General features: G+C 34.7%; 1 protein-coding gene across 1 annotated transcript in view; it reads left to right on the forward strand.

Moving 5' to 3' along the window:
- The first annotated feature begins 3,470 nt into the window (after positions 1-3,470).
- The window catches only part of LOC100723674 (arylacetamide deacetylase), a 36,604-nt gene continuing 12,149 nt past the window's right edge, over positions 3,471-27,925 (forward strand). The window contains exons 1-5 of the mRNA XM_063249197.1: positions 3,471-3,728; positions 6,136-6,358; positions 20,168-20,237; positions 22,305-22,476; positions 25,969-27,265. Of these exons, the coding sequence (XP_063105267.1) occupies positions 3,591-3,728; positions 6,136-6,358; positions 20,168-20,237; positions 22,305-22,476; positions 25,969-26,565 (1,200 nt within the window). The 5' untranslated portion in view covers positions 3,471-3,590 and the 3' untranslated portion in view covers positions 26,566-27,265. The remainder of the gene's footprint in view (positions 3,729-6,135; positions 6,359-20,167; positions 20,238-22,304; positions 22,477-25,968; positions 27,266-27,925) is intronic.

Here is a 27,925-nt window from a genome sequence, read left to right on the forward strand (position 1 = left end):
TTTTAATTCTCCTCATCCCTTCTTGTGTATTTCAATTACCTTGTTATACAATTTCAGTTCAGCATAAAGGACTTTGGTATTATCTGAAGTATAGTATGAGCAAATTTACAGCTTTTTAAATTTTTACTTATAACATAATGACTCAATTGGCTTTCACTTTGAAGGATAATTTTTCTAAAATTTATTGAAAAAACTTTTGCTTTAGAGTAAATTTATTTGTAGAACTTTGTATATGTATTTCCACTACACTCTGACCTTCAATATTGTTGATGAAAATCTAGCATTATCTTTGAAAATAAACTTCGTGTCAGTATCATAAATTAATGTTTAGTCTCTTTTTAAAAGACTATAATATGAAGTAACTTGTAACATACATTTTAAAATATTTCATTGCTTAATACTCACAAAATATTATGATTAAACTTAATTTAATGATTCCATTACAGAAATGAAGTAAGTCTGACAGCAGAGCATATCTGTAGTCCCAGCACTTGAGAGGCTGAGACAGGATGATCACCGAGACTTCAAGGCCAGCCTGGGCCTTGAAGTGAGCTAAAAGGCAGCCTGCATCACAAAGTGAGACTCTCTCTCTCTCTCTCTCAAAAAAAAAAAAAAAAAAGAATAAGAAGAAAAATGGCAAAGTGACATTGTTTAAATTATTCAAAGTCAACTAACTTCAAAGATATAATTTTAAACCCAGGTTTTCATCTCTGTAATGATTGATGCACTGTGTCAACTGGTTAGTTTAAAGAAGTGATTTAGCAGGGGCCAGGGCTCCCCACTTTGTAACATACTCAACATGTGTGAGAGGATGGCAGGGTGATGGTGTGAGGGCTAAACCCACTGGATGAGTGTAGTATGCATACAATAAAAGCGAAATGAGGAGGAACTGATTGCTGGTTCGTGGGAGGAGCTCCAGTCTTTACTTTTAGCTTGGACTTCATCTCTGGCTTCTAGAACAGACTGGTTTCTGCCTGGAACTCCTCAACTTTCAGCATAGACTCTTTAGCCAACCTGGTGCCCAGGAGGTGGTAGTACTCTGAGTTATTACCTTCAGAGAGGTGTTGCAGCTGCTGGAAAACCAGGGGGAGAATCAATGCAAACACTGACCTACTCCCAACCCAAGCAGCTTCCTGTCTGAGTCCTCATCACTTGCTGGTTTCCATGTCTGAGAGCTCTGATGATCCTGGAGTGACAAATTCTGTCTCTGGATGCACAGTTCCCAGCTCAGGTCCAAACACTGAGAATACATACACCAGTCTCTCAATGAAAGCATCAGTGTGGCTACAAAACTCCCATCATCACAAGGACATTTCTGCCTGTGTGTCCTGGCATGCATGAGCTCCTACTCTAGCAGGAAACCATCATCTCCTGAGAGAACCACCTTGCACACATTCCCACCTGGTGACATCCACCGGTGAGCTCTGCTGAAAAGAAGACCACGCTCAGGTCCTCCTCTGTTGAGTCTCCTCCGAGTCATGAAGCAGAACATCTCCATCCTGTCCACTGGACTCTGTGCTACCACCCATCACCAGTGCAAGGAAAATGTCATACAGTGTTGAAACTGCTGCTGTTTTCCTTATCATGCCTTTGGCTTCTTGCATGAAATTTTTCTGGTATCTGCCAGGCCTCTGCAGTGAGGGAAGCTCCAAATTCCAGTCCCTGGAAATAGCACTTGGCCTCACAGTGTTCTTGACTCCCTTGGAGTTGTGGTTCCAGATGACAAGATCCTGCTCTGAGTCCATCCAGGGGAGCTCGCTGTCCAGGTGCATGAATCCTCTGTGGAATCCCTTCCCCTTCTAACCACACTGCTTAGCTCAGGCTGTGCAGGGAAGGCTGGAGGACTTGAGGCATCCTCAGTTTCTCCTGAAGGTTCTCATTCTCTGTTCATTTTTTGTAGACAGAAAACATTAATTAGTTCTCAGGAATAAAATGAAAGATGACAACCACAGATTAGCACTGAAATTATTATTTCACTTTATTCTTTAAAGAAAGACCACTGGCATGTCCACATTGAAAAGATCATCAGGAACTTCATCAGTAGGGAAAATACAGTACCTAGGGATCAAGGAGGGAAATTCAATGTCAAATATTGAATTTAAATCATGTTAAGGTTGTAAATACTACAAAAAGTACATAAAAGAAAGCTATGTAAATTATGAATAATGGAATGACCAAGCAAGCATAATCGAACATCACACAAATTAAATTTGTCAGGCTGGTAGACGACCTCAGTTTTGTTGCATTAAACTTTAAGTCATTATAATATTATCATTATGTTCTTTTATCTCTAAATGGAGTGCCTATGAACTACCATAGGTAACCATGAAATTTTATCTGTTTCCTCACAATGCTAGCGATGTATTCCACGAAGTGCTTTGAAGTACTTTATTTTCCTTTTGAATCTCAACATTTTCTAATTTTGTTACAATAAATATGATTTCAGTTATGTAAAATGAAAATAAATTACTCACTTCAAGCACTCCATTTAATTCTAGAAGTAAAGAAAATGAGCAGACTTGCAATGTTAATTTAAAAATCATTGAGGTCATATTGTAATATATTTTTAAAATCTATTGTGTACAAAAAAAATCTAGTTGTGTACACTAGCCTGGCTTTACCCATGAAAGAAATGCAGCACTGCTTGATGAAATGGTTAGCTGCAAGTACCTGGCAGAAATATGTCAGAGTACAGAAAAGAGCTAAGACATGAAATACAGTAATCTATCAAAAGCATCATTCTCAGCCATGTAAGAATGTGATTTATTATTTCATCTTTGTAGACACACACATACAGAGACACACACAAGTCATTGTGGAATAAAATTGTTCTGAATGATTTCTATGTACTGCCTTTATTACCTAAATTATTCTTTACTCAATATTAAACTTTTCTGAAACTTTGACCAGCCACTTAACATTTTAAAACTCATTTTGCATACTTATGCAAAAAGGTTATTATTGATCTAATAAGTTGTTTACAGCCATTTAGATTACATATGTGGATCACCATAGGGTCTGAATTTTAGAATAGATAGCTTATAAACATTCACTATTAATCTTTCTTTTACTATCATTACTATTTTTATAATTCCTCTCAAAAATTATTATAACTGTTAACATTTCTCTCGTGATAATGTAAATCCTCTCAATTTAAAGGTAATGGTTATTTCTTACACTCTCAATACTTTAAAAAGCCATTCATTTGTTCTTCTGTTTACTATAATGAATTTAATACAAGAAAGATCCTGCATGTTTTTTACACATAACTATGATAGACTTAAAGTATTTTTTTTCATGTTGTTTAACACAGGTTTGCTTCAAGGAACAGAGATAAGTGCATGATTGTTCACAGAACTTGCTTAGGACATTAAACTTTGACTCATAATCAGTGTGACTGCTGTCAGACATCCAATTAAATCCAAGCTTACTCTACCAGTCCTAACAGGAAGTGAGCACGTCTCAGAAATAGAAAGTAAACCTTTTTGGTGAGGCTGAAGCACACTAGTTATTAAATTCTACTATTTTAAGGTACATCTACGAAGTTTACTTTTTGTGTTCTGCAGACAGAGAATCACACAAATTTCAGCATGGGAAGAAAATCACAATTCCTTCTGCTTGTGGTGGTCCTTGTAGCATATTATATTCCTAAGACTATTCCAGAAAATTTTGAGGAGCCATGGAAGCTAATATGGCACAACACTTGTCTGAAAATTTTTGTACATTTGGTAAGTCTGGAACTTTATGATTTGCATGGCATTTTATGAATTCTGACTTATATATGATGTGAAGATTTCTAGGATTCTGTTCATTTTATTTACTGATTTATTGATTCATTTCATTTACTGATTTAAAATGTGTTATGGTTTTGATTAATACTTAGAAATGTGAATGTTTTAGCTTGCTTTCCATATTATAATTATAAACAAGGAGCCATTTCAACAGATTATATTTATGAAATGCTTTGTTTAGATATCATCAACATGATCAGTGTCATCTTTTGTAGTTATTCTTATGTGCTGGTTGGCATTTAAATTCTGAAAATAACCCAGGGATCATCTTGCTATGCAGCACTAGTTTCGTATCTTTATGCACTCTTCTACAGGTTTCAGAGTACATAACAAGGTCACATCAGTAATTTTCAAGAAACTATGAAGGCCACATTGGTGGTACATGCTCAGTGTTACCCAAGAGAGGCAAAATATGCAGAGGTAGGAGGGGAGACCCTGCTGTCATGGAAGCTGGTTGCTTCCCAGAACAACTCTGGCACAGACAAGAAAGGTGTGGTCTTCTCTGGTACCTTTGAGATGTTTCCTCATTATTTCTTTCAGTATTTCAGTTATATCATATTTAAAGTTCATTTTTCAAAATTTAAATTAGGTAGATGTAATTTCTTTTATTTCTCATTTATTCAACTTTTCGATTCTTTGTCAAATCTTCCTAGGCAAAAAAGAGATCAGCTCCCAAAGAATAGATATTTTAGTGGAAATATAATAATTTAGAATTAAATGAATGAATTTCAGATGATAACATGTGACTTGAAGGAGATGAAACAGGTAAGAAGAGACTAATGTGGATGGATAATGTAGACAGGATTATTGCACTCATGATTGGAGGAAGCTGTGAAAAAGAGAAAAATTCTATCAATACTCTAAATGCTGAGGAAATTGTTTCCAGCATAAAAAACTGCAAAAACAAAAATCAATACACAGATTGATACATTTAAAAAATAATGTAAAGCACTTTCAATGGATGGGAATATTGCTGCAATTTAATTTGAAAAGATAGTATGGCATATTGTACAGTGTGCTTTTTGCCCAAATATAATACATTTTGATTTAATTCTGTGTGTAATATGCTATCAAGGGTTTTAAGAAGTAGCCTTATTTTTCTAATACTTGCTCTATTTGCCCTTTTGTATGAAAAATATCTAAGGTTTTGGGTTGTTTTGTTTTATTGTTGTTGTTATTTGACTGTAGCTATGAATTTCTTTTATTATTCAGTTGTCATACATCTAGTTATCTGTGAGTTTTTCTTCCTCTGAAGCTCTTTAATTGTGTGTTTTGCTTTCTAAACTTGGTATATATATATGGTATATTTAGAGAATATTTCAGTATTCTCTAAAGCAATACATTATAAAAGTAATTTTAATGAATTTTTTCTGATGTACTTATATTTTGTTTATTGTGTTCAATTATTTCCTTGTCCTTGAAATTTTTCTGATTGGTTTGACTGCTTTCCTTCATACTCATATCGATAACTGTGATTTTCTACTCATATATTTTGTTGAACAATTGTTCTGCAAATGAAGAATCAAAGTCCAGAATTAACTCTGTTGGACTTACAATACCAGTAAATATCACTTCCTAGTTATGCAAACTTAGACTTCTTATCTTCTTTGGGTTCCTTTTCCTTATGACAATGATAATGTTATCTATTTCAGATAAAGCTAGAGTAATTTTACTGAGACCAGCACCCACAGAGTGCTTGGCAAACTGTCTCATTCTTGGGCAGCACAGGCTAGGCAGGCAGACTGGCTTGCCTTTTCTCTCCCATTCTTCCCTTTACTCTCACATCTGTCTCCTGCTAATATTACAAAGGGTTACCTTATCCCTAAAAAAAATAGTACTTTTGTACAGAACAATTTTTTCCCTTTACGTGTTTGTTGACTTATATTGTTAAAAGAAGGTCTGTCTTTTAAATGGATAAATGTATTTTCAGTTTAAAAAACTTTCCCAACAGGCATTAGCTAGCAACACTGGACAATGTCAAAGTGTTGGATGCACATCTCTTGGAGTGTTTGCATTACTTTTTTTAACAGCTCATTACCTGTCTTTCACCCTTCTGTTGGAGGTTCCTGAGAAAAGATGTGTCTTGCTCATCTCTGGAACTCTAAAGATGAGTAGGGAAATTAAGCAATTTTGTGAAATAATGATTCAATATGTGCATTCCCTTTTTGAAATAACAATTGCTGTAGACATAAATACTGCACTTCTGATTCTTCAAAAAAGATAAAGGAGGTTCTTTTATGAGGATGCCATTAATTTTTTTGAGCTAATAAAGAATTGATATGCACTTAAGTGTTCAAAAATCTCTTCAAATTGAAATATAAAAGTGTATAAATTTCAATTTCAGGGTACATTTCTGGAGTTCCTGGGACTTTACAATTTTTTGGATTTACTAGCAGTAACTACAGCATTAAATGAAGTTCCTCCAACTTCAGATGAAAATGTCACTGTAATTGAGACAAAATTCGACAATACACCTGTCCGTGTATATATACCAAAGAGGAAGACAGAGGCACTAAGAAGGGCTGTGTTTTTTATACACGGAGGTGGATTTTGTTCTGGAAGTGCTGGTAAGTAATTGCTTTGAAAAAATCTCTGCCACTGAAGCAATGCGAAAAGATTTTCCTGAAGATTTTCTACAGACCTTTTCAACTTGGATACTACAGACACATCTGTATTCTTGCACATTGATCTCTTGTAATGTATTATTCTTCTTTGAAGCTCCAAATCACTGTTTCTCATTTATACATGCCTTTCTTCATCAAACTAGTTAGAGCTGCAAAGACAAAAGATTTTCATTCATTACATTGGTTTAAGAAATTATGATTTCTTAATTGCATTGCACTGCTATTTGCATGATTTTCTATTTGATATTACAGGACCAAATAATGTATTGATTTATTTATTTAAATATTTGTTTTGTGCCTGGAAATCTTCCAGGAAATTTAGAGTCCTAGAGGTCTTAGAACACATAAAATTCTGCTTGGAGTTTAAGTTCAAATGAAGGCAATAGCTAATCAATTAATGCATATTAAGTAATACAGTGTATTATAAACTGACAAGTGTAAGAATAATAGACAGAAGTAATCAATATGGCTGAAATTGCAAAATTCTGGGTGTGTAGAGAATTAGAGCAGAAATTGGAAATGAATTCAGAAGTGAATATACTGAGGAAAGGATCTTAAGTCATGTGAGTAAGAAAACCTACTTTTGTTCCACAGTACTTCACTTTAGTAAGTTGAATCTACATTAAAGAGGGAGGGTTTATTGGATGAGGTCTAAGTTAAAAATTCTAACTTCAAAGGGATAGACCTGTCCAGATAAGAAACATGACAGAAAAATGTGTTCATTTATGTGACAAGTCAGAAAAGCTGAAGGAGTGTGGGGAAGAAAGAACAGAGAAAGGGGTAGGAAAAAATATTCTGACCAAAGATGATCATACTGTTTCATAACAGATACATATTGGGAAGGTATGGACAGGTCCCTGGAAAACACAAGCATAAATATCAGGTAGAAGAATAAGGCAAAGAGCAAAGCACCAAGAAGTAATCAAAGAGGTCATAAAACGAAAAAGGAAACCAAATAAGAAGGAAGGACTAATGAGAAGTGCTGAATGGCGTAAATATGCCAAGTAGGTAGGATGGAGACATGACTTTTCAATGCTGAATTTAAATGTTAATTGTGCTGGGTACAAGCTAGACAGATACTTACATAAAAACACAATCCAATAATAAGGAAATGGGAGGAATACTTCATTACCTTTAAGAGACTTAGTTATAAAAGGAAAAAGGAAAAGAAATATAAGATTAAATGAAGGATTAAATAAAAAGCATGTTTTTTCACTTTTTGTGCAACAATTTCAACTGTTTTATGAACAGTTTGGTGAATTATTGGGTCCTGACCTAGAACTTTGATCTCCCAAACAAATGTACAGTGGAGGGTTGAATAAAATGGACAAATGGTATGATTTTAGGGCTCCAGGAGCATCCAAACCCTTTAGCTGAGCTTGAGACTCTGAAGGCGAAGACAAAGACTTCTCTGAACCAGCCCACTTTTATTAGGCCCAACAATAAAAGGTGGGGAATGTGATGAAAGTGTGGGAAATGAGCAGGACTTGGAAATCATTTCAAAGACTTCTCCAAGTTGTAAATTATGCCAATTTAGGAGACCTGCTTTATCTCCAAGATGATATTTATGGTAGGAGTGTGAGTGCAGGAGTGAAATTCCTCCATCTGAATTATTTATTTACTTAATTAGTGTTGGAGCCAAGTGTCCACAGCTGTGGCCTTATCTTGCCCTTTGAGGTATCTCTAGCCTCATAGGCCACTACAGGCCTCAGCCAGGACCAGTGATTCATAGAAGTTCACTTATTATGAATCAGCTCCCCACTGCCAAGCAAGGGACCGAGGCCTAGGACAGACTCACAGATAAACATAGAAAGCCAATTATTTAATTTTAAATCCTGTTCAGGGCCACTGGGTAGTGGTCTCCAACATCTCCTCCCCTTTGTTTTTGTAACAAAGCTGCATCAGTGTAAGTCATAACTGAATGTTTTCTAGGAGTCGGTTCACCTTAGATCCCCTTTGACAAGCTAAGACATCAGAATTTTTGTCCCATTCTTGAATTTGTTTGTCAAATTTTTGGGTTTGTTGGGACACTGATAACACCTCTTTCAGGAGAGTGTCAATATCCATAGTAACATTTGGATGGATAGCTCCTTGTACATGCTTCTTTATATCCTCCCAAGGATGCAAAGTTTTGCTATAATGCAGAGGAGTTATACAGAAATTAGTGGCATGTAATGCCACAATTTAGGAATTCAAATTTGTTCATTATAAATCTCAGGTGGAGAATCTGCCCAAATATTATAGGTCCAAGTAGTGCTGGGTCAGAGACAGAAGTCCATTACTCCACTCCTGAGACAGGTGTAATATATACAGATATGGCCAGCAGAACCATTAAGGCAACCAAAAGATTTTCAGGGGTTGGTGGAATTCTCCTTCTGGTGGCAATATCTCTAGTCTCATGAATTGTTGCATGGTGTCATTCTACTGGATCATTTGTCTTTTCTCCTGGTATCTTGAGAGAGATGGGGATAGATTCTATGGCTGATAGGCAGGTGTCTCTGGCCCAAGTTGGTTGAGCCATTACCTAAGGCTGTTCTTAGCATTGGTTGTGTCTTCCTTCAAGGCTGTATATTTCTCAGGTATCTTCCACCTGTTAAGACACAAACACAACCTCGCTTCCACATTATTAGCTGTATTGATCTTTTAAACTTTAAATTAAGCATGGAAAAGGCAAAACAGTCTATCTATGGGGAACATAAGCATGTTAAGAAAAGTAATCTTTTAAATCAATTATGATGGAAAAGGTAAAACTAGGTCTATCTGTGGGAAAAACAGCAATGTCAAAAATACAGTCTTTTAAATCAATTATGATGAGAGGCCAGCCTCTGGGAAAGTGGATCTGGCAGTCCTAGTTGCAGTGCCCCCATAGAAAGTAAGCAAGCATTTGCAGGTGCCCAGCTAGCTTGGGACACTCACTTGGCCACGGATAGGGAACTTTGCAGCTTCCAGTTGCACTGGGCCAGAGTGGAAGGCCCTGAGTGGGCCTGCCACACCCCAATGACCCTCTCTCAATCTGAGGAACTGGGTGGCCAGAGGCCCAGGAGCTGAGGGCATCGAAGAAGATTTCCAACAGACCCCGAGGAAGCCTTGGAATAACACTTGAAACAGAAATATAGGAAATTGACAAAATGAAAGACCAAACTACAATCTCAAACCTCCAGCCCATCCCAGGAAACCTTAGGAGCTATGTACATAGACGAAAATACATGCCATACACCAAAAATATTGGACATAATAGCAACTGAAATAAAGAAGCAACTCTGGAAAGCTTTAAAGGAATTCAAACTAGAAATACTCACCAAGGTAAAAGAAGAAATGATAAAAGAAATGAAGGAGATACTGATATCTAAAGAAGACACAGTTAAAAACTTGGAGGAACTAAATAAAAAGATAGAATCTCTGGATGAGCAACATAAGAAACAAACAGAATACATAATGCAGATGCACAGAGATATACAGGAAATAAAAAACTCCACTGAAAGTTGTAAAAACCACCTTAATGAAAGTGAAGATAGAATTTCAGACATCGAAGACAAGATTGCAGGTAGTGAATAGGAAAGGAAAGATCTGTTAAAAATAACAAGGAATCAGGAAATAACAATTCAACAACTGCAAGATATGCAAAGAAAAACAACATAAGATTGATAGGGATTAATGAAAAAGAAGGGGACAACATAAAGGATGTCAAGAGGATATTTAGAGAAGTAATAGCTGAAAATTTCCCAAGCATGAGATCAGAAACCGACATCAGGTTCAGTGAAGTCTATAGAACTCCAAATAGTCATAACCAAAACAAAACTACACCCAGACATATAATAATCACCATCCCAGAAATCCAACACAAGAATAGATTATTAAAAGCTGTCAGAGAGAAAAGACAGATAACTTATAAAGGAAAACCTATCAGAATCACAGCAGACTTCTCAGCACAAACAATAAAGTCAAGAAGAGCATGGAGTGAAGTATTACAGATCCTAAAGGAAAATGATTTCCAACCTAGACTGATGTACCCTGCAAAACTATCATTCAAAATTGATGGTGAAATATAACACTTCCATGACAAAGAACAGCTGAAGAACTTCATGAACACCAAGCCAACCCTGCAAAAAATTTTGAGAGACAGTTAAATACGCAAAGGAAAAAACCACTAAGCAAAGCAGATAATTAAACAGAACAAAAAGATAAAGATGCAACAGCAGAGACATAACATGTCAGCAATAAACCAGCATACAACAGTTATAACCATTAATGTAAATGGTCTCAATGCACCAATCAAAAGAAACAGACTAGTAGAATGGATTAAGAAACATAATCCAACCATATGCTGTTTACAGGAAACCCATCTAACCCAGAAGGATACTCACAGACTGAAAGTCAAAGGATGGAAAACAATACTTCATGCAACAGGAAACCCCCACAAAAAAGCAGGAGTAGCTATTCTGTTTGCAGACAATGTGAACCTTAAATCAATAATGATCAGAAAAGGTAAAGTTTGTCATGTAATACGGGTTAGGGGAAAACTTCAAGAGGAAGTGATAATAATCTTAAATATATGCACCAAATTCCAGAGCACACAGTTATATAAAACAAGTATTAACTGAAATGAAAAACCAAATTATCAGTCACACAATTATAACAGGAGACCTTAACACACCATTGAGACCAAGGGACAGATCAACCAGACAGAAAATCAGCAAAGAAATAATAGAACTGATTCACACATGTGAACAAATGCACTTGATAGACATATACAGAGTGTTCCATCCAACAACATCAGAACACACATTCTTCTCAGTAGTACCTGGGTCATTCTCAAAAATAGACCATATATTAGCTCACAGAAAAAATTTAAATAAATGCAAAAGAGTTGAAATCATCCCTTGCATATTATCAGATCATAATGCTATGAAATTAGAAATTAATGATAAGAGATACTGCAAAAATCCCACAAACACATGGAAACTGAATAACATACTCTTGAATAAGCAGTGGGTCACAGGGGAAACTAAAGAAGAAATTAAACAATACGTACAAACAAACAAAAATACAAAATACAACTTACTGGAATCTGTGCGATGCAATGAAGGCTTGACTCAGAGTAAAATTTATTGCACTGAGTTACCATATCAGGAAAACAGGAAGAACACAAATAAGTTACCTGATGCTACACCTCAAACATCTAGAAAAAGAAGAGCAAGTCAAGAAAAAAGCCAAAAGTAGAGAGGAAATTATAAAAATCAGAGCAGAAATCAATGCAATAGAGACTAAGAAAAAAATCCAAAGAATCAATGAAGAAAAGAGTTGGTTCTTTGAAAGAATAAATAAAATTGATAAGCCCCTAGACAACCTTATTTAAAAAAGGGAAGAAAAAAATCTCAAATTCACGCAATAAGAAATGAAAAAGGTGAAATCACTACAGACTTTATAGAAATACAGAAGATCATCAACACCTATTTCAAAAACCTCTACTTGCAAAAGTTTGATAACACAGTAGACAGATTCCTAGAAACATATGAAGTACTAAAGCTAGGTCAAGAGGATATAAAACTGCTGAATAACCCAATTTCTGTTAATGAAATCGAAAATGTAATTAAGTCCTTACCTACAAAGAAGAGACCAGGCCCAGGTAGATTCACTGCAGAATTCTACAAGAAATACAAAGAAGACTTAATGCCGACACTCCTCAAACTCTTCAATGAAATTGAAAGGGAAGCAGTCCTTCTAAGTCATTGCTGGAAGCAAATATTACTCTAATACCAAAACCTGAGAAAGACCCAACTAAAAAAGAGAACTATAGACCAATCTCCCTAATGAACATAGATGCAAAAATCCTAAAATATTGGTAAATAGGATGCAGCAAGTCATCAAGAAGATTATACACCATGACCAAGTGGGATTCATCCTAGGCATGCACGGATTCTTCAACATACGTAAATCAATGAATGTAATCCACTATATCAATAAAGCCAAAAGTAAGAATTACATGATCATTTCTATAGATACAGAAAAAGCTTTTGATAAGGTCCAGTATTCATTTATGAGAAGAACTTAACTGAAAATTGGAATAGATGGTTTTTACCTCAATATAATAAAGGCCATCTATGACAAACCAACAGTCAGTATCATACTAAATGGCCAAAAATTGAAGATCTTTACTTTAAAATCAGGCACAAGACAAGGATGTCCCTTATCACTGCTCCTATTTAATGTAGTACTGGAAATACTAGCCAGAGCAATTAGACAAGAGAGAGAAATAAAAGAGGTTAAGATAAGAAAAGAAGTTAAATTATCATTGTTTGCAGATGACATGATACTCTACATAGAAGACCCCCTAAACTCCATTGAAAGACTCTTAGATATAAAAGATAAATTCAGTAATGTAGCTGGATACAAAATCAATACTCAAAAATCAATAGCATTCCTATACACTAAAAACAAAATCACTGACAGAGAAATAAGCCACACCCTTCACACTAGCAACTAAAAAAATGAAATATTTAGGAATTACTCTCATGATAGAAGTGAAAGACCTATACAGGGAAAATTATACTACACTGAAAAAACATTGAAGACAATCTCAGAAAATGGAAAGACATATCTTGCTCATGAATAGGAAGAATAAACATTGTGAAATGGCCATCCTCCCAAAACTGTTATACAGATTCAATGTAATCCCAATAAAAATACCATCAACATACCTCCTTGATCTCAAGAAATCACTCCTAAATTCATCTGGGGAAAGAAGAGACCTAGAATAGCAAAACAGTTCTAAGCAGCAAAGACAAGGCAGGAGACACAATCACTGACTTGAAGTTATACTACAAAGCATCCATAGTAAAATCAACACGGTACTGGAATCAAGCAGAGCCGAAGATCAATGGAATAGATTAGAAGATACAACCACAAGTACAAACACACCCAACCACCTTGTCTTTGATAAAGGGGACAAACATGTTCACTGGAAGAACAACAGTCTTTAATAAATGGTGTTGGAAAAATTGGCTCTCCATATGCCAAAAACTAAAACTAGACCCGTGCCTATCATCATGTAATAAATTAAAATCTAAATGGATCAAGGATCTGAATATTAAAACAGAAACACTAAATCTATTGGAAGACAAATTGGGTAAAAACCTTAAAGACATACGGGTAGGTAGAGAATTCACGAACAGGACTCAAATCGCCCAGGAAATACTTCCCAGAATCAATAACTGGGATCACCTCTTATTAAAAAGTTTCTGCAAGTCAAAAGAAATCTCCAGCATATTTTAAACAAAACCCACAAACTGGGAAACAATCTTATGAACTGTCCCTAAGACAAAGGGCTTCTGTCTAAAACAAAGAACTTTAAAAAAAATTAGATCCCCAAAATTCAAAGATCCAATTTAAAAATGGGCATCTGAGATGAATAAACACTTCTCAGATGAAGAAATACAAATGGCAAATAAATACATGAAAAAACGTTCATCATCATTAGTCATTAGAGAAATGCAAATTAAAACAACGCTCAGATTCTATCTCACTCCTGAAAGAATGGCCAGGATCAAGAAAACCAACAACAACAAATGCTGGAGGGGCTGTGGGGAAAAAGGAACTCTCCTACACTGTTGGTGGGAGTGTAGACTGGTGCAACTATTGTGGAGGTCAGTCTGGAGATTTCTTAGAAAGCTGGGATTGGAATTCCCATTTGACCCAGCTATTCCACTTCTAGGCATATTCCCAGAAGAACTGAAAGCATCATACCATAGTGATATATGTGCACCCATGTTTATAGCAGCACAATTTGTAATAGACAGATGTTGGAAACAACCTAAGTATCCATCAACTGAGGAATAGATAAAAAGTTGTATTTCTATGCAATGGAGTACTACTCAGCTATAAAGAAGGATCACGCTGAGATATTTATAAATACGTGGGCACAGCTTGAGACCATACTCGTAAGTGAACTAAATCAAACTCACATGTATGAATATCGAATAGTTTATCTTGTGTAAGAAATGATATAAATACATAAAAGTATGTGGTAATCATGTTTCTCCATTATATGGCTTTGAAGCCTCATAAAGTTTTCACTCATTAATTGGAATGTTTTATTCTGGGCTGTTTGATTTTATTGTCTGTGATGATCTGAATAGCTAATTTGAAGAAAACAAGACATCATAATAGCTGGTGCTGATTTAATATCATCTTGTTTTAAAGTTCCATCAAACTGTTGTTGTTCTTTCTCCATTGGTTTTATCATGTTGTATCTTATTGGATTTTATTATATGTGATAGTATAAACAAAAATTTTATAGGCAAAGAGATAATATAGAAACCATTGTTCATTATCTGTTAGCTGGTTCTAGATACCTTATAATACTTTCATCCTCTTGAATGAAAGTTTCACACTGTCTTGATATGTTTGATGCTATAGTATACGAAGTGATACTCGAATATTTCAAGGAAAGAGACACCATGGTAACTACTATTAAGTCAGGTTACCTTGATGTGAAGCACTACGTTGCTTAAATTGTTTTGTTGTGACCTGTATTTTTATGTTGTTATGTCCTCTTTTATCTCAATCTCCCCTTTTTAAAAATTTATTTATTTTTTGTTATTTTTAAATTAAGGGATAAAATTTGAATAAAATTAGGAGGATATATTATAGTAACTTTTTTGATTTCCTATTAACTTGATTTGAAGCCCTGTATTGCTCTCACCATCTTGTTTTGATTGATTTTACTCTGTTCTGTTTTGATAGTATCAAGTTTGAGAGTACAGGCAACTACTTTGAAGGCAATAAGATTCACTATGATGCCCATTCTGGTTTGACTATTATCTTCTCTCAAAGTCCTGTAATGTCTCCAATGTTTAGGTTTTATTGGTTTTGTTCTGTACTGTTTTGTTCAATTATATTATACTTGATGATATAGGCAGTTCTTTTTAAGGTAGCAAGAGGCATTATGGTAAACACTGTTGATTACCTTGTATTCTGTTTTTACATCGTGTACTATGTCCATCCTTTGTTTTGAATGACTCTGCTTTGTTTTGTCACATTTGGTTTTATTCTTTTCCAAAAAAGTAGTAAGAACTGTGGGAGTAATAAAATACAAAATGTCTAATTGTTATTGAAAAAGAGGAAAAGATAGTGCTCTAAAGGATACGCCTGCAAGTGTGTTTTAAGTGTATAAGACAGATGACCATATTACTAAGTTTTTGTTAGATCATTGAACACAACTGTTTGTGTTCTCACTGTTTGAATGTCCACTTTGTTTGCTTTAATTTTGTAACTTGAACAACTATTTCTAAGGTGACAATATGTAATCTATTAACTAGTGATTTCCTACTGTTTATTTTTTTGAAACCCCGTATTACTTGTACCCTTTTACTGTTTTTTTCTTTCTTTAAATTAAATTTTAAAAAATAAAAATTAAAAAATTAAAAATAAAAAAGCAAGCATTTACAGCTCTTAAGTCTTGTAACAACCACCATTTGCTTGATTTGCTTGGAATAACAAAGACAGGAGTATTCTAATGGCTAACTGAGCTTTCTAAATGTCTTAGTTGAAATCATTCTTTAATTAATTTGTGTAATTGAGTTAGCTTCTCCTTTTTAAGGGGCAATTGATCGATCCAAACAGGCTCCTTAAGTTCTCCATTGTAAAGGCAGAGCTGTTTGGTGGCAGAAGCATCAACGGCCTTTTCAAAAAAAAAAAAAAAAACTGCTGATATCCAATACCTTGTTTTTAGGAGTAATCTTAACAGGCTCTTTGTTTCCTTTTAGATTTTTTTCTTAGTTCTTTGTCTTTCTGATATCCCATTTTAATCATGATTTTTTAAATTTTAGGATCTGAACCCATTTGATCAGTTTCCAAATTGGAACTTGTTTGTTTTGTTTTAAAATCAGAACGACTAGTCAGTATTAATTTCCACTTCTGTAACAAATTTCTTCCCCACAAGTTAAGTGGAATAGGTGCCATTAAGGTAAAAGGAAACCTTTTTGTTGGTCTGGTCCCTCATAAGGCAAAGATGAGACCTTTTGTAACACATGATGAGTGGTTCCCAGTCGAACAAGGGACATAGGAGCCCTTTGTGTCAGCCACGTGGCAGGCCATTGTTCTGATGCACACCAGTGTTTATTAGACCTTCAAAGTAGTTTGCATTAATCCTTATAAAACACATAGGCCTGTTTTTATTCACTTCCTGTGTAAAATAAACTTCTCTTTTTGTAGTCCTGCTCTGAGAATTTTGCTGCCTCCTGAGATGTCTGTTTAACAGAAGAAGGTTTCTCTACAGATAACAAAATCAACTGTGTCATGTAGTCTCCCTGCTCAAAAACTCAGAGTTCCATAGCACATGTAAGAACTTGTATCTCAACAATCACCATCAATCACACTAGGCACAATAGTTGTTCCTTTTAAATTTACATCAGCCTTTCCCAATACAAAACCAACTCTTCCTTCAGGTGGATGACCCCAAATTCCTGTGGGAATTGGGGTGGGCTTGTCACTTCCAATGAAAGTGACTCTGCAAGCTGCAGGAAGATCCTGCACTTTGAGTTGTTCCCTTGGTGAGTGAGTTGGCATCTCTCTGGGGAGCCACCTCTCATGTTGTTCTTGAATTTGATGGTGAGTTTGCACTGGGTAAAGATGACTGATATTTTGCCTCACCAGCCATTGCCTCCTCAATTGTTTTGCTGGCCTGAGGAAAGGCCCTCATCTCATTTTTTGTCAGAATTGTACCACCCTTATGGAATTTAGAATGACAATATTTGGCTCGATGCCTCCCTTTTTGGCATCTCGGACAGAATCCAGGCATGGAACCTGAGTCCTCCTTGCCACAGGCACTTTTCTCTTGACATGCTGCAGCTGCAGCATCTGTTCTATCAGATCTAACAAGAACTCTGCAATTTTTTTAGTATGTCCCATTTTTCTACAATTAAAACTTTTCACATTACTCCGTTTTGCATTTGCAAGGCCAGCCATAATCTGAGCCATCATAGTTGCCTTATAGGACACAGTTCCATTGTCCTGACATGCTCAAATATACGTTGTTAAATCCTTCATTGATTTACAGGATTTAAAGCCTGTATACAATCCAGATCAGCATTTTCATATGCTAATTTTAAAGTTAAAATGTTCACAGCTTCTGTGTTGGATACCTATCTGTGAGCAGCTTCTTGTAATTTTTCCACAAGTAAAGGGTTCCTTGGGTCCTTGCAGAATATGTAAAAAGGACATCACTGGAACCCCATCCTCTGGAATAGATATCCATGACTTTTTTTTTTTTTTTTTTTTTTACTAATTCTGCCAATTGTGGAAATAGCTCCTCAAAACATTAAATCTGTTCCTCAAGTGGTACATATATCCCTGTCCCAGAAACCATTTCTTCACTAATTGCTGGATGTGAATTGGGACCTATACTGTTTTTATGAGCCTGATCTAAAAGAAGAGTTTTTAGCTTTACATTAAAATGAAGGACTTGAGCAGGAGATAGGCATGTTTGTGCCAGATGTTTGATATCATAAGGTATCAATTGATATGTATCCAAAACATTTTGTAAGAGTCCCACAGTAAATGGACTTTAGACTCCATTGTCAACCACACTTTAAGATTTTTTTTAGCAGCTGTATTTCAAAGGCATATGAACAAAATACTCGTGATCATTAGCATCTCTTTTAGTTCCGACTGGGAAGCAAGCAAGGAGGGTATTATTTTGTCCCTATGTGGCTGCCTCTTCCCACACTACCTGTAAGTTTTTGGATAGAACATATGCAATATTTTTTAAGGGCTCTGGTCCTTGCTGAGTGATCCTCTAGAGATTTTGTTTTGGTGGCATGTGCCTCAGCAGGGAGCTCTCTTTCCTCCATGTCTGAATCAGAGGCAATTGACTGTGAGCTCTTTAACTGACTTAAAACTGAACAGACCAGATTCCAAGTTGAAAACATCTCAGGGAAATGATTTGTCCTGCCCTGTGTGCCTTTTTAGGATTTTTTCCAACTCTTTCCCAAATATCAATTTTTATAGTGCCTGTTTGAGGAAACTATGGTTTATATATGGTTACCTCTTTTAACATTTCTGTTAAATCTTTCTTTGGCACATGAGCCCTGAGCATTTAAGCAGGCTTTGCAGCAGTTGTAAATACCTTTGCTCCTTAGCTGAAACCTTTTTCCCCATGTTTTACTCCCAGATAAAATGGTTTTTCACAATAGGAAGACTCACTCTTTTTTCCCCCTCTAGGTGTCCCTGGTGAAGTTTTCATCCTGTGAAGGCCTCCTTCATATCCAAACCTTTCCATTCCAGGTGGACTTACTCACTCAGGCTAAAATTCCTAGTCCAAGGATTTTAGGTCCCTGTTTGGGTACCAGTTATTGGGTCCTGACCTAGATCCCTGATCTCCCAAATGAGTGCACAGTGGAGGTTTGAATAAAATGAGACAAATGGTATGATATTAGGACTCCAGGAATGTCAGAACCCTTTAGCTGAGCTTGAGATTCTGAGGGCTAAGACAAAGACTTCTTTGAACCAGCCCACTTTTATTGGGTCCAACTATAAAAGGTGAGGAAAGTGCAGGAAATGAGCAGGACCTTGGGAGTCATTTCAAAGACTTCTCCATGTAGTAAATTATGCTAATTTAGGAGATCTGTTTTATCTCCAAGATGACAGTTATGATAGGAGTGTAAGTGTAGGAGTGAAATTTCTTCAGCTGAAGTCTCTATTTACTTAATTAGTGTTGGAGCCAAGAGTCCACAGCTGTGGTCTTATCCTGCCCTTTGAGGTATCTCTGCCCTCACAGGCCTCTACAGGCCTCAGCCAGGACCAGTGATTCATAGACATTCACTTATTATGAATCAGCTCCCATCACCAGGCAAGGGGCTGAGGCCTAGAACAGATGCACAGATAAACACAGAAAGCCTATTAGTTAATTTTAAATCATGCTCAGAGCTGCTAGGTAGTGATCTCCAACAGTGAATTAAAAATAAAAGACATGATAAACAGAAATAGATTACAAAAGAGATGACTGGTAATGTTGACCTACCAATGGACAATCATCATGGAAGTAATATTTTATTACTTCTAAAATCTTCTATTTTAGAAGATTTGTGTCACTGGCAAATAAATGAGTATGGATGGAGAAATAGATATGGATAAGAGAAGCATCTAATTTTGTCCTTAGAAAGAATAAAGGCACAAAGACACACCTCTGCAAGATAGACTTTCACAAGAGTAGGACTGGTAAGGTATTAAGTGAAGGAATTCTAGATTTTTAAGGGAGCATAATTCTATTTCACTTAAGTTTGGATGAATGTCCCCTTGTCCTGTACAATTGTTGGTAGGCTTTCTATGTTAAAATTACTCCACTTTTATATCCTTGGCTCACTCACCAGTGGCACATTGTTTATGTAAATGACGGGTCTTTTTGATCAGTGAATAACCGTCTGATAAAGCAGTCAAATTAATCTACCTTGAGAGACTTTGAATTGTCTTCAAGAGAATGAAGTTCACTAAGAAAAGCCAATGATGAAGCATGCACAGAAGTGTAAAGGGTGAAGAGCAACTAGCAGGTTCAGGGGAAACCTGAATTTCACTGAGTTATGGATGAGAAGTTTCTTAAAATTTAAGTACAATGTTAAATTTGTCTCCCTGTTATTTTAACATACAACACACAAAAATTCCAGCATGCAAAACAAGTGCAACAATATTTTCAAGGTAACATCTTTCTTTCATTTGTCCATTGTCACTGATATCCTGGTTTTATTCTTTTAATTTCAGCTTTACGTAATTATGATTTCCTCTCAAGATGGACAGCAGAGAGACTTGATGCTGTCGTTGTATCAAGCAAGTAAGATCTTGATTTTTTTTAAAATCTAGATGCCTGACTTATCCAGATTCTCCCATCTTTCTTGAGTAGCTGAGGCCTGATTATGCCAAAAATAAATGTTTCTCATTTTACATGGAGGGGACCATTTAAAAAAAGTGCATGTGCATGTTATAAGCTAGTTGAAAAGATAATTTTAAAAATTCACATATGCTTAAATTGCATTATCCAAAGACATAATTACTTGCATTAGATTACCTCTTCATTTTCAGTAATGGTCTTTAAGAATCTGTTTCTTGGAATCAGTGGATTGTCAATAAAACACATTATAAATAATCCCTATCTCAAATACACACCGATTTTCAGTGAATAATGAAATGAAGAAAGATATATGTCTTACAATGTCACTGAACTTGCTGTCGTTGAGAAAACCATCTTTATAAAGTGTGAAGTGTAACATGCATGAAGTTTGAAAACATTCTAAGTAAAAGAAGCAAGTCAGAAAAGACCATCAAATACATTATTTTGGTTTTTGAAATACTCAGTCTAGGTGAATCTAAACCGGCAAACGATTTTGGTTACCTGTGAATTGAAGTGGGGTGAGATAAAATACAGAACATGAATATCAATATGCATAGGTCTGGTTCTATTTTTTCTTTCCTTTCCTTATTTGGGACAAAAAAGTTCTAAAATTGCTTATGAATATGGGTGCGCAACTCTTTGAATACATTACAAACCACACTATCAACTGCATGGTCTAAGTATATTTTATGAATTATAATTTATATTTCAATAATGTGGCTGTTTTTAAAAATTTAAATGTATTATACTTAATATGTGCATAGATTAATGCTAAAATATATGTATTTTTCTTTTGCACAATATACAAACATCTATAAATTAAATGGTATCTGGGAAAAAAGCTTGAAAAGAAATAGAAGAGAATTTCAAAATTCTCAAATATATAAAACATTAACATAAATCAGAATAAAAATCAACCATATTATGCAGTTCCTCTATACTTGATATTGTAGCTAAAATGAAAAAGTCTTAAAAACCCAGATGCTGGAAACAACAGGCATGCCAGACCCTTTCATAAACTGATTGTTTGAGAATAGCTAGGTACACTATTTTTTTTTTCAAAATTCTTTGGCAATGTTAAATAAAACTGTTCACATATTATAACTTTGTAACAATTAATACCACATGTATATATCAAGGGAAATACATGTGTTCATCATTCTAATATCACCTATTAGAATATCCAGAGAGCAGTTAGCCTAAGATTGCAAACAACAGAAAAACGCATAGCATCTTTAAGTTGGAAAATATTTATTTATTTATTTAGTTGTGTTGAGTATTAATCTAGGATTCTCTCTCAACAAATTTTTAAATCCACAGTAAATTCTTGTCAACTATGTACATGATGTTATATGATAAATCTCTATGGTTTATTCATAATATTGACTGAATCTTTTTATTATTAATCCTCCACTTCTCCCTCTCCACAGCCCTTGGAAATCAGCATTTTGCTCTTTGAATCCATGACTTGACCATTTTAGATATCAGTTATAAGAGGAATCACATGATCTTTGACTTTCTGTGGCCACTCCATTAACGTGTTACTGGATCAAGTGAATTGTGGTGAACTCACATATTGGAGTATGATATACAAAGTGATGTATACGAGGTTCAAACACAGTGCTGAGGGCCTGGGGATTTAGCTCAGTGGCATAAGCGTCTACCTTGTAAGTGTGTGGTTGTGAGTTTGATCCCCAGTACTGATGAAAAAGAGACAAATACAGTGCTGAACAATAAAATCCAGTATAGCTCTACATTCTATTTGAGTTCATATATTTTAAGGACAAAACCAAGCAAGATTAAATGCCTCTATTGTATCAGTTATAGGACATGTAGCCAATAAGTAGAAGACATCTGAGTGTCGTCAGGATTGAATTTCATGACCTAGGTTATATTGCTATGTTCAGTTTGCATTCAATAATTTGTGCACTTAGAATATGTTCATTTCTGTCATGTATATATACTTTGATTTATATAATGCAACATTAAAACTATATTTTCTCTCCAAAGCTACAGATTAGTACCTAAATATCATTTCCCAACCCAATTTGAAGATGTATATAATGCTCTAAAGTGGTTCTTACGCAAAGATGTTCTTGAAAGCTATGGCATAAACCCTGAAAGGGTCTGTATTTCAGGAGACAGTGCAGGTGGAAATTTAGCTGCAGCAGTGACTCAGCAGGTAAGATGTTCATCATTTGTGTGGAGTCTTAGCTGATCTGCTTATAAACAGATTAAAATACATATTAGTGACTTTAATAGTAGAATATTAAAGACAGTGTTTTAAAAGTTCTTCACACATCACAATGTCAACTTTTATTCTTATCACAGACTTTTTTTTCTTAATGCAACAGCAATTCTCTCATATCACTGGTAAGATTATTATGTGTCAGTAAATGTTATCATAGATAAATGAGACAGAACGAGATCAGAAAATTACCACTTAACTCTTTATTCAAATGCATTGAATAACCTCAAATGGAGTATTCCTCTATTACCAGAATAATTTAGGAATTTATCAGAGATTATTTAGGAAATTATCAGAGCAAAGCTTTTGTGTTACTTACAAAGAAGAAATACAAATATTTCAAAAAATTATTTGTATTTGTATGTAAAATCAGATTTACCTGTTATTAAGCAGTGGTAGTAAAGGAATAATGATGAATAACATTTTTCAACCACGATTACACATAGAATGGTTTCAATTTTATGACAAAAATAACCTATTAATGATTGATGTTGACACATCAATGATTTTCTCATGTAGTAGTGGAGGGGAAGATGCTTACTGTTTGGAAATGAAGAAGTTTGGATATTTTTAAGTTGACTAAGTATAACCTGAATTTAATGAAATGTAATTTCTGGTATTTTTTATTTTGGTTATAATCATTTATACTAGTTTTAGATAAAAATAATTTGGCTTATAGAGTATATTCGACAATATTTTTAAATAAAAGAATTTCACATTTGGTCTTTGCTGTAATGAAAGTATACAGCAAATATTGAAATTTGGAAAAAATTTCCAATCACTATTGTGAGCAGATAGAAAATATCACTGTTCTGGAAATCAAGGACTTGAATTTTCTTGAGACAGAGTCATGTCAATATGTCATCTTGATTAATTCATTTAATCTCTTCAAGCTTCCATTTCCTCATCTGTAAGGAAAAATGAATAATTTGAATCTCACAGTCTTGTTCTTCGGGTCACATAGCTAAATTTACTTTAAAATATCTTTTGAAATATAATAATCCTTATAGGTAGTTTGTCGCCAAAATATCCAAATTGAACTTAAAAAAAACCATTAAAATGTAAATCAATACTATAATTTGCAAAGTATTTAGGTATATTCAATATCTATTTTATTTATAAGTTACATGTAAATTTATACTGTAATATACATTATGAAAATCCTAAATATACATTTAGAAAAGTATATTTTATAAAATTAAAAAATACTTCAAAAAGTTTTTTAGTGAGAAACTTTTTGTTTTACGCATACTTGTACATTCCTGTTTTCTGGCCACTGATCTATTGGCACATTAGGGCTGATCGTTATTAATGGAGTGCTTCTTGTGGAAAACTTGTCCATATCTTTTTAAGTAGTATGTGCTGTTGGTGAAGCTGGATATCCTTACGAAGTAAACCTGCTTCTCCATGGCAAAAGCTATTGATGTATTAGTGTATTTAAAAAGAAAAACTTATAAATTTGAAAAAGAAAACCTTTTCTATTAACCAAAAAATATAATGAGATCTATTCACGAAAGTCTCCAGTATGTCATTCTTGGAAGTGACAATAGGACACTGACTAAGTAATTATTGCCTAGAGCTTTTTGCATTTTCTAGAAGAAATATAGGACAGATAGTTTCCCTTAAGTAGAAAGTATAACTGACATAAGAAATATCTAGTTTAAAGAGTAACAAAGGAAATCCTGGATAACAAAGACAAGGCAGGAGGCATTGTAGTTCCAGACTTAAAATTATACTAAAATAAAATCAGCATAGAAGTGGCAAAAAAAAAAAAAATTCCAAAACAGTACTACAAAAACAACAACAAAACACAGATCTGAGGATCAATGGAACAGGACAGAAGATACAAACACAACTACAAACACACTCAGCCATCCTTTCTTTGATAAAGGGGCCAAAAATGCTCCCTGGAAGAAAGACAGCTTCTTTAAACAGATAGCTTTTTTAATAAGTGGTGTTGGAAAAAACTGGCTTTCTGCATACCAAAGGCTTAAACTAGACCTATGTCTATCACCATGAACTAAAGTCAAAATGGGTAAAATATCTAAATATTAAGACAGAAACACTAAACCTACCGGAAGACAAAGTAAGTAGAAATGTTGGGGACACAGGGGTAGGCAAAGAGTTCATAAACAAAAACTTAACTGCACAGGAAATACATCAAAGGATCAATAACTAGGATCTCATCTTATTAAAAATTTTTGAGCACTGGACGAAATCATGAACAGAGTGAAAAGAAAACCCACAAATTGGGAAAACTTTTGCCAAGTGTCCCTCAGAGAAGGGACTTTTATCCAAAACATAAAAAGAGCTGAAAAAAATTAAGCCCCCTAAATGAAAAAGCCTATTCCAAAAAAGGGCATCTAAGATGAATATAAAATTTTCAGATGTATAAATATGAATTGTGAGTAAATACATGAAAAATGTTTAACAACATTGGTCATTTGAGAGATTTAAATTAAAACAGCACTGAGGTATCATCTCACTCCAGAAAGAATGGCTGACCTCAAGAAGTTAATCACTAAGTAATGCTGGTGGGGCTGTGGGGAGAAGGAAAGCCTTCGGCACTGTAGTGGAAGTATCTACCAGTGTAATCACTCTGGAAGTCAGTGTGGAGATTCCTTAAAAAACTGATTAGAGGTTCCGTTTGACCCACCTATTCCTCTTCTAGATATTTTCCCAGAAGAATTGAGAACATTATACCACAGTGATATATGTGCACCCATGTATATAGCTGCATAATTTGTAATAGCCAGATCTTGGAAACAACTCAAATGTCCATCAGCTGAGGAATGGATAAAAAATATATGGTATTTTTATTTAATGTTAATGAAATACTACTCAATAGCAAGGAACAATGAACCCAAGGTTTTTGTAGGTAAATGAATGCAATTAGAAACCATACTCATAATTGAAATAAATCAGACTTGCTTCTGTTAACACCGTATTGTCTCACTAGTATAACAAAACAAGAGAGTAAATAAGATCCAAAAGTTACAGTAGATACAGTAAAAGGGAAAAGAAACTGCTCAGAGGGAAATTATATTGCTTGATCAATGTACATGCCTGTATCTGGTAACCTGAGCAATTACTTTGAGGATAATAATAAGTAATTTAACAACCATTGTTAAATTCCTATCATCTTGTTTTGAAATCTACATTGCCATTGTTTTTTGTTGTTATTGTTGTCATTTTGTTTTTGTTATTTTTTAATTGTTGGTTTGCTTTGGATTTTTATGTTCTCTTTGAAATAAAAAAAGAAATATCTAGTTCTATGAATCCATTTTGAATATTTTGTTGAGACGGTATGTTAGATTATATAAAAATGTTTTAGATTATAAATTTATGCATAAAACAGGTCATTACATTTATTTTATCATTTATAAATGCAAATAATTTATGTAAATCATCTCAATTCTTTCATAGCAATTATATGACCCAGATGTGAAGATCAAACTCAAGATGCAGTCTTTAATTTATCCTGCACTTCAGGCTTTTGATTTAGATTCTCCATCATACAGAGAATATTCACATATGCCAGGTCTGTCAAAATCACTGCTGATCCGGCTTATGAGTGAATATATTACATCAGACAGATCACTTGAGAAAGTCATGCTCTCCAATCAGCATGTACCTGAAGAATGGAGTCATCTCTTCAAGTTTGTTAACTGGAGTTCCCTGCTCCCTGAGAGATTTAGAAAAGGACATGTTTATAAAAACCCAACTTATGGTAGTTCTGAGTTTGCTCAAAAATATCCTGTGTTCCTAGATATGAGGGCAGTTCCTCTGTTGGCAGATGACAGCAAGTTGCGTGGCTTACCCCTGACCTATGTCCTCACTTGTCAATATGATGTTTTGAGAGATGATGGAATCATGTATGTCACCAGACTTCGGAATGCTGGAGTGCAAGTGACCCATAACCATGTCGAGGATGGATTCCATGGAGCATTTGCCCTTCTGAAATTTAAAATTGGTTACAGACTGATAGATCAGTACATTAATTGGCTAAAAGAAAATCTATAGAAAAATGTGCACTCATATCATTTAAAAAATAGTCTCAAAGCTTCAGAAAATTCATATTAGAATTGAACTTTTTTAGAATGATCAACTGAAGATTCACAAACAGCATAATTGTTACTGCAAATAAAAATTTTGTGGTTCAGTTTTTTATACATATGGGTTTCATTCAACATTTCACAATGTGAATGTGCTATTTCTGAAATTTTTCCTCATATCCTGTTAAACTTACTTTTTAACATCATATTTTGTATGCTCTCTGTTCTCTGTGTTGGCTATTATTTGAAATTACAGGAGTAAATATATGAGAGAGTATTGTTTGTCTGAGTAACACTGACATTTGCATCAGTGTGTTTGGGGACTGGAGCCGTCCTATACACTTGAGCACGGTTTTTCCAAAAGCCATTTCCCCGGGCAATGTGAATTTTTCCCACCATAAAATTATGTTCCTTGAAACATTTCTAGAAAAAAAGGTACCAAGAGTTCCATTATCAATGTGGACGATCATTGTGGCACTATGAGGAGTTACCTGCTTGGATTTGGGGGAAGGCAGAGAAATCAAGCTTCAATAAGGATGAAAAAAGTCTTCAAGGTAGGCAATGACCTACTGACAGACAAAGACTGTATCTGTAAGTAGATAACCACCAATCAAGCAATCATAGAAAAGCCTGAGCTGTGAAAAACTCTGACATGGCTACGGAGGAAGGTAAGATAAAATGGACTGATGTTGAGTTTGGGCAGAAATAGTTGTATTAACTATGAACTATGTAATGCATCCTTATCACGAGGAAGCACGTGAAAAGGCATGTTCATGTAGTGCAAGAGCTTCATCAGCACTGTGATGGGTGTCAAAGGTAGGTTCATCTCTTTTGACTTCACCATTTTGAGGGTTTTTGTGCTTGTTTATACTCATAATTGTATTTTGAGTACCACTCAGATATTTAATGTAACCAGAAAAATAACTACATTTGAGTTTATTCCATTTTGTGAAGAAAACTGTAGTAATCTCAGAAATTTAACCAATAGACTCCTTAACTTGCATTGTCTAGAACACTGTCATTAGAAATTTTCCAGTTGAGTATCAAAATTTCTTTTGTCAATAAATAAAACATCAACAGGCAGCTCACATACATGCTATATATATATATATATATATATATATATATATATATGGCAATAGCATTAAATATTCTGGAATAATTAATTTCTAGATAAATAAGTTTATGGTTAATAGTAAATATATGTATATACATGGAAGTTGGATGTGTGTTCTCCAAAAAAATAACAAAATTCTTCATTATCATTTTCATCCTCAGTCATCTCTTTTTCTACTTTCATAAAATATTCTTGGGTAAAGATGTTTGTT

Source organism: Cavia porcellus, unplaced genomic scaffold (assembly GCF_034190915.1).
Source record: "Cavia porcellus strain 051 isolate PalLab524CR breed Dunkin Hartley unplaced genomic scaffold, mCavPor4.1 scaffold_5, whole genome shotgun sequence".
NCBI classification, from domain to species: domain Eukaryota; kingdom Metazoa; phylum Chordata; class Mammalia; order Rodentia; family Caviidae; genus Cavia; species Cavia porcellus.